Source organism: Nesoenas mayeri (genome assembly GCF_963082525.1).
Source record: "Nesoenas mayeri genome assembly, chromosome: 1".
NCBI classification, from domain to species: Eukaryota; Metazoa; Chordata; class Aves; order Columbiformes; family Columbidae; genus Nesoenas; species Nesoenas mayeri.
Window position 1 is genome coordinate 49,754,977 of NC_137541.1, and position 12,692 is coordinate 49,767,668.

The 12,692-nt window shown below is 33.5% G+C and overlaps 1 protein-coding gene across 1 annotated transcript in view; it reads right to left on the reverse strand.

The window, feature by feature from the left end:
• Positions 1 to 12,692, reverse strand: part of LRRIQ1 (leucine rich repeats and IQ motif containing 1) — a gene marked incomplete at both ends in the record, with an annotated part of 106,793 nt that overhangs the window by 38,972 nt on the left and 55,129 nt on the right. The window contains 4 exons of the mRNA XM_080342573.1: positions 3,387 to 3,488; positions 11,118 to 11,203; positions 11,537 to 11,632; positions 12,247 to 12,371. Of these exons, the coding sequence (XP_080198699.1) occupies positions 3,387 to 3,488; positions 11,118 to 11,203; positions 11,537 to 11,632; positions 12,247 to 12,371 (409 nt within the window). The remainder of the gene's footprint in view (positions 1 to 3,386; positions 3,489 to 11,117; positions 11,204 to 11,536; positions 11,633 to 12,246; positions 12,372 to 12,692) is intronic.

The following is a 12,692-nucleotide window of genomic DNA, read 5'->3' on the forward strand; positions in this document are numbered from 1 at the left end:
CCTTCTAAAGTTATAGTCACAATATATAATTATGAAGCAAAAATATTATTTATTTCAATAATAGTTTCAATGAATCTGTGTTATGCAATAACCACATACATTAAAATAATTCCAAATAAACTGAAACAGCATCTAGACAGAAAGTACTTGGATTACAAAATACATATTGGTACTACAAATTACACCAGTTTAGAATTGACTTTCCTTCCAAAATATATACATAAAAAAAATAAGTGATATGCTCATTAAATTCCTATACCTACTTATACTCTCGATACATGCATATATATTTGTGTGTGTATACACACGTGTTGTACGCATATGTGTTGGCACATACACATATATAGACACACGCACATACATTAACACACATTTAATTATACTCCCATGGTTTGTCCCTCCTTCACATGTTGCTTGTGTTTTAAAGAGGTAGGTTCTTGTCTACTGGAAAGTTTCCTCATGCTGTTGATGAAGCATGTAATAAAAAAGTGTTTGTCTCTGGCTAACTTCTGTGTGCTATTGTAATATAAACGTGAAACAATGGTCCCTTGCGGGGATTTTTCTAACATCAGTGAGTAAAGTATGATGACTCTTCTAAAATTTCAGAAAAAAATATGATGTCATTCAAGTTTTGGAAATATACTTTCCTATAATATGTATGTCAAACCAGAGATTTGCGAATTGTCCTATGAGATTAAAGTTATGTATAAGTTTTGAAAAATGGATTTGAACATTTTGCATATCAGCTTATCACAGCTTTTGTAACAGGATTGCATTAACACTGTGTACTCACTATGTTTAGGTATTCCTTTACAGACATTGCATGATACAACACTGTTGGTATGACGCAGTAGCTTAGATGAGAAGGCAAATTATGACAAAATATAACCTTTATCTAAGAAACACACAATCATCAGATATTAAGCTAATTCCTTTTCGCTCTTCATTTTTATACCTCATATTTTTTTCCTTTTTGTCTTATTTGTATTTTTAAACAGAAACTAAAGACACAATGAAGATAAAAGATATTCATCATACATTTTAACCAGATTACCTCTTCTGTATTCACTGCCATGATGTGTTCCAGTTTGAAAATCTAAAACAGTTCTAATTGTTTCACTTCCGAGGGCATCCCCTTTCAAAAGTAGCGATTCTGTTATTTAACAGATAACACATGTGTTCTTGCTGTTGATGCTATGGTTTCTCCCTCCATTTCCCAATTTAAAGAAATAAAGCAGGAATATTTAGAATGTGTGTGTGGGGTAGATTTATTTAGTGGTTTATGAAGGAGATGGATAGGAGTTGAAATTTTCTACCAGAGCACTGACTAGCAGTCTGTGAACGCAAAAGGGCTTGAATGGAGGAAGTTTATTTCCACCATGCAACGGACTAGTCTGTGTTCTCTCTTGACTTAAAATACAGTGTCTACAAGATTTATGGATACAGAGTGAAAACATTCCACCTTCTTGTTAAAGAAAGAACTCCCACTGCAGAACAGACCCACAGAAATCGATTCCAGGCAAAAGAGGAAGAAATGGTCAAAAGGTGAGAGAGGGGAAATGGGAAACAAGCTTTTCTATGAGTGAGGGAAGAAATGACTGATAACTCTGTGAAGTTATCATGCAAGTGCTTTGCTTTGTAGTAGATAACCCATGAAGAGTTACCAAATTCTAAATTTAGAAACTCTTAGTTCTGTCTGACGGTATCCCACATACATGTAAATAAATGCTCTGTGCTGCACTCCGGGTTCTAATGCACACCCTAGTGTTTTCTGGCCATACCACCTGAAGTAGCAATGCCTCAGGTAGAAGGACATCTTAATGTTCTGGTCAAGCAGAAGATTATTGCTCCTCTTCTTGAAGTCTCAGCAGATTGCATTTAAGTAGCCAATTGCTGAAAAAAACCCCTCAGTTTATTATCTGGCCAAAGGAGTACAGTGGTCCTTGGCATGAAAGATAAACAAGAGTGCCACTGGGTGCTTGCCTTTTGACATCTAATCTGCTACGATGCCTTCTCTCCATGTATTTAAAACCAATTTCAGCAGTATTTAAGATATGTACATTTGTTTTCCAAAATACCAGGCTGGAAAAGATAAATGTCTGCAGGCAGGAACAAACAAATTGGTAGCAGTAAAGCTAGGCTAAACCTACACTGACTTTAGGGTACCGAGCCTGGGATCAAGCTGATCTCTTTGACTGGGTTATGAACATTCACACTACTGCTTGTAGGCTTTTGGCATCCAGTATTTTGCAGGCAGTCTGCATGTCCTATTTCTTCAGTATATGACACATCCATGGGAACACATATAAGACACTGGGAAAGGAAAATCGGGCACAGCATACACAGAAACTCTATATTCTAGGTAAATTAATGCCTGCATCCAAGGCATATAATGGCACAAACATTTTTTTCTCTTTAGAATTCACTAAGAATTGTTTCCAACCAAATCTGAGCATGGGCTTATGAATACGAGGCAAATCTGGACTTTCATACAACAAGGTTAATTGACTGAATTGCAGTTCACATATACTCAGATTGATTGCACACCTGTCTCAGGTTCTAATTTCTATCCCCATTCAGTGAATGTTAATATAATATTCTTATTTTTAATTTTACTTTGTGTGATTGCGAATAAATCAGATAGCATTTGGGTATGTCTTGAAAACAGATAAAAAGACAGAGGTGAAAACATTCTGAGCAAGCTACTGAGTTGCAGAAGGAATCAAAACAATCTGAAAACAATGCCTCAGGAGATCCTCAGTTTCTTACCACTAGAATATTTTAAATAGACTTGACCTTATTCTGATAGTATTGAAACCAAGGAGTTTTAGCATCAATTTCAACAGTAAAACAGCTACATCAGTATTTAAATGCTTTTTTGGAAAGCCAATTTTATATTTACATGCTGAAGATTATTTTCTTGTTTTCTGTCAAATGGTGGGTTTTTAGGGAATATTTATGAAAGTAGATTCCGAAAAACATATTAACAATTCTCAGGAATTAATGACTAGCTTGAGAAAAGGTTACAATGAGATGAAGAATTTGAAGTGATATTTCATTTATAAAATTTTATTCTAATGCATTGTATTCTATACCTCTGTTACATGTTTTAATGTGTTGTATGATGAAGATTTGATAAAAAATAAATAAATTAGGTACCAGTTAATTATGAATTAATCTCTAGCAGCACCCCATGCCCTCCCCAATTAATTGAAGTTGAAATGTTTCACTGGTGTAACTTGAGATATCCACGAACAGATAAGGGCCTTAAATTCCTGCCTTCTATTTGTGCATATTGTTTTACATTTCAAGTAGGCTTGCTTAGAAGACGTTACAAGATACACACGCATATATGCATAGAGATAAAGTGAAATACTTGTACATACCTTCAAAGTAACCAGCATTTACAGGCTGTGTCTTCCTTGGTGGTTTCACATGGAGATGTTTATTTTCATTGTTTTTGAACAACGCCAGGCGCACAGCTGGGTCTAGATGACAAGAATAAGTTAAAATCAAAGGTCTGACCTGGCTCATTCATTCCTTCAAGCAGCTTTTCACCTTTTAGCCACTTAATAAATGAAAATACCTTTAAAAGTTGGATTTATATTCACAAAGGATTACACTTTCTAAAATAAAGCAACGTAAATATATGTGTAACTGAGAATCAAAGGCACTATTTTGCAGGGTTTTAACACTGTTGATCTTTTAGCTAGCTCATCTCCAAATTATAATAAAAACAAATTCTGAAGCATATATTTGCACAAAATATTTTAAAACTCTGGTTTAAAAGCTTGAAATTAAAGCAGAAATATTAACAAAATTTATGGCAAACACTGCTTCTAAAAGCTTTGGTTCAGAATTATTCAGTTGTCTAAATAAAGTCATTTATACCTAAAAATGTTAACAGGAGGCAGTTTATTTTTTGAGGCTGAACTTGCACATCCTTGTGTCATCCTTATTGAAATTAAAAGTACTCCTGAAGTCTATAGATTCATCTATATGCCACAGTATGAAATCTTGATTAGTTTCATAACAGTTATTTTGAAATCTTTGCAAAGAAGCAAAGATGAGCACAGAATTGTTTATAAATCTAGATCATACCTGTTTCTAGACTGGAAAAAAACAAAGTTTAATTAACAAAATCTAAACTAATGCAAACTCACTCAAATCAGGAAAGGTGATTTTCTTGCATTATTTCTTATGTGGAGGAAGAATTATTTGCTTGGCACAGGAGGAAAGTATGAGTTTAAAGGAAACAGTGGGTTAGAAAGAATAAATCAGAAAGTTATTAAAAGAAGAAAAAAAAAGGACTGAGAAGAATGTAAAGAGAAAAGAAGACACACAGTGATCAGCAAAAGTATAAGGTTTTGCAGATACAACACTGAGTATGATAACATGAATAACAGAAAACCAAAGGAAAAATCAAAGAAGTATATTTCACATGGTTAAAAGAAGAAAACAATAGCACAACCAGACAAATGCACTCTCAGGACTATCTGAGAAACAACAAGGCAGAAGAGGTTTGTCTACAAAGGTGACTGTAAGCTATCAGAAAAGGGTAGAAATTAATAAGAAAAAAGAGGGAAAACAGCTATATAACTTAGCAAGAAAGTATATATGACAAGGAAAAGTTCTACTTTTCACAAAGAATGCAAATGTAGCAAAAATGAATATGAGACAGTGCCAGAACAGATAGAGCAGGAAAACAGAAGACATGGAAAGACTCAAAGAACATTCAGACAGAGAAAGTTTATGTGACTATTTATATCTGCTGCTTCATTTTGAGCTTGTTACATGACCCTGCTGGTGTTTATTCAATGAGTTTATAAGAGCATCTATTATATAATACTGCAGTAAAAAAGTACCTTATTTTTTTTTGTTTGTTTCCTTATGTACAGAAAAAAAAGGATCAGAATGCCTTGTTAAGTCAGTGTTTTGGGGTTTTATGTGTGTGTGGTGGGTTTGTTTGTTGGTTTGTTTGTTTTTTGTTTTTTTTTCTAGGTCTCTATATTTGCAGTAGATGCTTCAGGTACAAACTAATGGAACATAAAGGGATCCTATTAGCTCCACTTTTCCTCAGAGAATGCTTGACACAAGCAAGATGATGCTGACATACTGTACCTTCGCCTTATAAGCCTGGAGAAGATCTTTAATGGGGTGTGGATACGATAAGAGATAACGCATTGACAAAACATTGTCAAAATGTTATGGTGTTCTTGGTCAGCCCACATTGCAGCAGCATTTGAATGTTCTTAATGGCGCTACCTTCACACAAAGCAGCAAACTTGACTAATGATGGAATCATGGAAAATATGGATGGAAGTAATTTAGGCCATGCCCTCTTCTGAAGGCAGAATCAGCAATACCTTACACTTGGTTATCTCAAATTGACTGGAAGAACCTCTCTCATCTTGTTCTATGACGATTATAGCTTCCAGAATAACTCAGAGGATGTCAGATTTAATGTAATTTTAACTCAGTTTTACTAATTATAAATTCAATTAAATGACCCAAGAAGCACAATAAATGATTAGCTCAATTAGTTTTAAAGGTTTGATTATTAGAATGATTCTGACAATGGGTTCACTTTATTCACAAACCGGTTTGTAGGTATTTTCACTTTGCAGAGACGGATAAAGTAAGCCTATTTTGACCTCCCAATTCAAAAATAAAATCGGAGCAACCTAGTGTTCTTCAGAGTAGCAAATGTTTGGGGCAGTAGATGACAGTAAGATTTGTGATAAAATGTCTTGAAATAGTAATATATTATATTTAAAAATTTCTCTCTGAAATTTTAAATAATAGATGATATAAAAATATTGTAAGTATGAATTATTATTGTGTTTTCTATACTTGTAAGATACATAGTCACAGGAGTGCTATACACAGATAAAAACGTACAGAATATTTTTTCTATTGCAATTTTGCCAACATCCAGCATACAGTGTTGATCCAAACAGTGTTGATAAAAAGACTTCTAACTTTATGCTAGTTACAAAACAGTGTCTTTCTTTAATAGAAGACCAAAGACAAAGTGACAAAATTGATTAAAATATCTTAAGACAAAATGTGATTTTTTATTAACTTAAAATAATTCCTGAAATAACACACCTTTTTCGTATGTGGGTCTATTCAAATTGTTCCAAAACGTTTTTAAAATGTCACCTTTCCTTAATCCAACCTCCCATCCAATTCTATAAAAACTCCAACCAGTCCAACGTTAAACTATGTCAAGGACTTCCAGGTGAAGTCACATTAAATTATTAGTGCCAACCTAGATTTTTCAAACATTTATTTATGCACAAAGTTATCAGCAATAAAGAATGTCCATGAGCAGGGAAGAGAGGGAAATGATGGAAATTGTTCTTCTAAGCGAGTTCTATCAGAAGATTTATCTTTGAGTCTTTGCAAAATAACTTAAATAATCTACCGGGATTTAACACAGTGCCAGACTAGTTGAATTTGTACCTACCTGGATCACCTCAACCATTGCCTACAGCTCTTTTGTTATTAAAAATGAGTCCTTTTCTTTATATAGTCCCAAATGTAGGCAATATTACACAGATTATTTTATAATACTAGTGCTTTTCAGTCTCTAAGTGAGCTAGGGAAATGAACTGCATGTATGCTTTGATGACAAGCAATCAAATGTTTCAGATTTCACACAGAGAACTGTGAAAGAGTCCAATAGTTCAAAATGATACAAATATCTTCCTGGATTCTGGCATACTCATTTAAATGTGGCTTATTAGACAAAGATCTGTGCCAGAGAAGTAATTTAATGCACATTGCTTGGCTGACTCCAAATATAGAAGATAAGTTGGACAAACACAATAAATGTTATAGAAACAATATGGAAGGAATAGTTTCTGCCTGATCCAGCAGCACATTTGCTAAACAACTTCTTGATAATATGTGAAACTGAAAAAAATTAAATGCTTGTCTTTCATTTTTGTTGTGCAATATCTGTAATTAGAAAAATATAAACATATCTGTGCCAACTTTAAAGAGCTGATAAATCAAAGTAGCACACAGTGACAGATGCTTATCTATAAGATAATTCAATTTGTAAATTCATTTGGAAGAAAGACCACAGTTTCTCCCATAATTGAACAGCAATTAGAACCCCAACTCATCCATGGTTGGAGTTTCCAGATGATACTGTGGCATGGAATACACAACAAAAAAAGTAGCTTGCTTTCTGCTACTAAGAAAATATAGATCAATGGTCATTTACGTAATGCGTAACAAGGAATAATAATATCCCCCAGATACTTATTCTGATTGTTGTTAATTCAACAGATCAATGTTGCACAGTCAGATCATCTGTTCTGGGGTTGTGGGTTTGGAGGGAGGTGGGCTGAGTATTTTATGTTCTCTGCTTTGTTTGTTTGTTTGTTTTTAATTAGTATTACATTGCTGCCTTAAATTCTAAACTGGAACTAAAAATATTTGCTGATGTCTAGGAAATACTTTTATCATTGTGCTCTGGTTCTAGGATTCAAAGCCCACTCCAGCTGCTTTTTACTTTTTCTTGGTTTTCTACCTATGTGGCAACAAGATTTTCCATCTCATGCTGCCAGTCACAGACAGTTTTCCTTTGGAGATGAAATGGTTAAACAAGAAGTAATAGAGCAGTGTAGGAGAGACAAGCTGAAAGCAAGACAAGGCTTCTAGCCATCTTAAAAGAAAAATAAGTTAACTTTCAGAGGCTAAAATAAAATCCACAGAATCAAGGAAAATCAAAGTTAAGCAAGAAATTCTGTACTGTTGTGCCAAGACATCTTTAGGAAGCTAGGATTGTTATGAGTCATAGGCACTTAATTTTTAAGCACAGTGAGGTGCATTAATGTCTGCTGTACTTAGTTTTTTAATTAGAATTTCTATAGAATTTTATGCACGCATGATAAACAGGAATATTTCTGACATTATGCCAGTTTTACTTGGCTGCAAAACTTCTGTTTTCTTGCCCACAGTTTTTGTATTATCTTACTGTACAGTAAAAATAGTTGAAGCAGACGTAGCTCACATTCAGTATCGTTAAAATACAGCCCACAACTTTATTTAAATACGTAAACAAGCATACATAACTGTAGTGGATTAAGGCAGAACAGGCCTTAAGGCATTAAGTTGGTGGGACTGGTCTACTGCAAAATAAGCATTGTCTGAATCATTCCTTATTACAAGGTTATGTTACTTTAATCTCTTCCTTGTAATACAAACCACAGGATTCAGTGCACTTGCTAGTATTTTCCATATTTTTTTCACTACTGAGAAGGTATGTGGCCAGACACATGAGGTAAGATACTTCTCAGTTACTTCTACATACCTACAGTTTAACTCTGTGCTTCAGCCAGTCAATCTAGGTTTTGTGTCTAGGCAATGGAGAACTATAAGTGCTTTTACAGTGAGAGTCAAGTAGCCTGTTTTTGAATTATGTTTTAGGAGGAAATTAATAGCATTTAAGGTGGCTATTTGTTTCCATAAAGGAATGCAGATGACTAACTCAGATGTGGACTTCAGTAATTAACCAGATGAATCCCATCACTATCGCACTTGAAGACAAACATTTTAGATGGAGAATTAAAAGGATGTTAAGAATGAAGCTGTTCATGACTGTCCAATCCAAGTTCCAATCCAGTAGACGTCCTGATTATATTAAAGAGCAATTGTAAAACACACAGAATGGAGATTGATTTAACACCTTGCATTTGTGAATCTCAGGCCTAAGATAAAGGAGTTTGATAGCATATAGAAGCAGAAAGCCTAATCTGACAGGCCATTTGTTCCTACAAAATGCCATCAGTGCTGCAACTAATGAGATTGTTATCACAGACAGACCTCAGTGGCACGTAAAAGATGTTTGGAATGATCCTGAAACTTTAGCAGTGTATTATTTGTTAATAGCTTCTAACTTATTTGTATCTAGAACCTTTAGATCTTGTTGCTTTGCTTTGTTTTTTGTCAGAACTTAAAATTCTACTCTTAAGTTAAATATGTAACAGGAAATTGATATAACATGGAAAATTGCTTTTTTACACCTTATATTCCACACTTCTAAGTGGATGCTGGCTGCTTATTTTCTAGTGGTTAGAAATCTGTATCACTAACAGAATTATTTTATTGTAGTTAGCATACCTTCAGTTCTCTTAAATCAGAAAGTTAAATGGAAATATTTATAATTATAACACTGAGGACCTGGAAATTCAAAAGAAAGAACAGAAATAATGCTAAAAATAAATGCTGCAAGATTTCATACGCAGGTTCAGTAAGTAGAAGATGGATGAAGGTCATTTCAGAGGAGATGAAGGTGATAGGATGCTAATTTGTCTGGAAACATAAAAAGATAATGCTGACAACTACATTCAGATGAATTTCAATCTGCTTTAAAATATTCGAAGGAATAAGGTTTCTTATGGCATTCCTGCTTCGGTAGGGTTAAACTCACAGCAGTGGCCCAAGATCGTGAACTCTGTCTCTTTCTTTCTCTAGTAAGAGATAAAGTATTCTGTAAGTATTCTAGCATGAGCTGTACCGCACAGAGATCCAAGAAACGTACTGGCAGCCTAATGGATCTGGTTGCAGTTTCCTGATCTGGAGCTGGCAAGCCTCACGATAAGGTATATCCACTCTTAAATCCTGTAAAGTCTCTCTGTTCAACCAGACCCTCAACAAGATCCTAAGTTGCTCTCACCACTTCAGAGGTGGCTGATGTAAAACACAACCACATACATGGAGATTCTTCTCACATGAGGAATCTTCCATCAGGATTATTTTTATAGTGCAACAGCTGAGTTTTAGCATGAGTTTAAGGTAAAAAAACTTGTTTTAATTGATAATGTCTATTTGGTCCTTAGTGACCAAAAGGACTGACTTTGTCAGTGTGCTGTTTGAGAAAGGGTAGTTGGTTGGTAAATCTTTTTACTGAAAAGAGATCAAGTGTGCAATATTTTCAGTCATATCTATTAGTTCTGGAAATTATGTTTTCTGTTTATCTAAAAAAAAAAAAAGTTATTTTAATGACTGTCAGAGAACTCTATACAGGAAAATTATATATATAGGTTATTTTTGTGCTTGATGCAATAGTTAGAATGATAAAAAATTCTTATACAAAGTAGTGTCAAGAAGAGGAAATTTGAACCTACAAAAACATTGCCCAAAACTATTATTTAATTTTTGAAAAACTAATATACTTTGTAAATATTCCAAGTGATACATTAAAAGGTCAACACCCATATACCATATTGAATAATCTGAACAAAGTGAATGTAAACATATCAAAAAATCCATTAGAGCTACAACAAAAATAGGATAGCAAATTTGATACGCTCAATCAGACAAATCAGACATTTATGACTAGATTAATTACTACTAACATAAACCAAAGAGCACATGGAGAAAATATGATATAACCTAATAAGCTCTATTCATTAAAAAATGATACAGAGGCCACCAAATGGAACATATGTAGAAACATTGCTGCATAACAGATACTTACTACTTTTTTTTTTTTCTTTTTAGGTAATGTGGTAGGGCATCATGGGAAGCTATCAATATTTAAATACAATCACTTTAGCTTCTTATTAATTTTTACTCCTTTCCATAACAATAATGCTTCAGTTGTTGATTACATGCTTCTCTCTCTCCCCTTCCCCCACCCCCAAGTCCACAGTGAATTTTTAATACAGAAAATATGATTTAATTTCATATATATTAAGTTGTCATTTTCATAAATAGTTCTCGCATAAGTCAATAATGTTAGCCCGAGATTCCCTCAAGAGAAAAATACAAGATGTACAAAATGCAGAAATATAAATTTCACCTCTAGAAAAAGAGATACATGAAAAAAACCCCACCAAAATGTCTGTTTAACATAGATGTCATATTCAACTTCAAAAAACAGTTGAATGTTTTTATAAATCTGAATATTTTATCCCTGGAACAAATTGATTCATTTACAGACATTTAAACTGAGTTATTTTTACTGAATCACACTCTACGTTCGTTCAAATGAATGTTTACTGTTGTGCAAGCAAACTTTTTAACAGAGACACTATTTTGGGATTTAAGATTAGAAACATTACATCAATGAAACCATTTTAAAAATGTTGACTTACCTATACTTTTATTACTATATTTTTTGGGCTTCATTTTATGGGCCCTCTTCAGCATTAGCTGTGCGGTAGAAATATCCTTAAAACCCCTAGGGGAAAAGAATAACTTACTAAACAATTCACATATACTACATTATACCAGCTGCATAATTTTGTATAATGTATTTTCAAAAAGAATACAAGTGTATAGTACTACTTATGCATGGTATGAAACTTTCTAAATTACACAGATAGCTACAATGCTTATCTTATCATAGCTTATTAATCTGGTCTCCCAGATGCTTGGAAAAGTAATTACAATAATTTTCACTTTGGTCAAAAACAGATTAATGAAAGGTGAAAGTTAAAAAAAGCAAGGAACAACAGCCAACTATACTGTACCTATTCCTGGAAGTCACTGTTAGCAAAATAGCTTAACATACCATTCTTCTGAAATTTTTGCTTCTTTTTCAGACATGAATGAGAATTTCTTTTTTTCCTTCCAGTCAGAGAGCTGTGATACTGTTTCCTTCCCTGATCTGAAAACAAAGTATAAGAGCAGTACTGAAAGGTAGGTAGATTAGGAAGGGTCTTGGGTGAGTATTTTGTAGCCTTCATTATGCTGCAAGTTGTTTGTGCCTCTTAAAGGCACTTTTGAAGCTTGGATATAATAAAAAAAAATATCTATTTTAATACTCCAGGAAGGCTTTATCTTGGAGAGTAATAAAAGTCTGCCATCAATTTGAAATGTTTACATTTCAATTACTTGAAGCATATTTCAGTCCTTTCTCTCCAAAAGAATGCAGCTGTGTAAGAAATCCCTTTTAATCTTTATCTAGTCTTACAAATCTCTATTTCAACATCCACGTTATGATATATGTGAAAAAAACCATACTTTAATGATTTACAGTCAAACCTAGATAAATAAAAATACACATGTATATTCCTATATTCTTAATTCTGGTAGTGAATGAAAAATAACAACTGAAAGTAACATATTTGGTTTTAACAAGTAAATGTTTTTAACACCAGTAATACCATATGAACTGGAAGTAGCAAAAGTACCAGAAAATAGCCTCAAGTTCTTCTCTTTTTGATTTTGTCAAATCTAAATGAACTAAATATAATGAAAAAAATATATTAGTTAACTTACCTGCCATGAAAGTGGATATTTTCTGCTGAGTGTGAATGTGGTCTGTTAACACATGGCCAAACTTCTTGCGGAGACAACAGCAGACTAGTTGAATGTTCACTGGAATTTGAAGGCCTAGAATACTTGTAAATAAAGAAAAAGAAAAAAAATTATGTTGATGATTCCTGCAAGTTTGAATTTAAAACGTGCAGGTAAACCTGCAGCAGGGTTTGCAGAGTGTATTACTATAACAGAATGGTCTCTTAATGGTAATATGCCCATTATAGACCTTACCTTTGACTAAATAAACAGGGCAAAAAGGTGATTTTAATTATATTTAACATCCCCAACTATAAGGAATTTTACATTTACAAGACTCCTTTCTTTTAATTGTAGGAAATAAAACATTAGTAATACTACACTTGTAACAAGAAGAGAAAACCCTACCAAAACAAAAAGCTAAAACT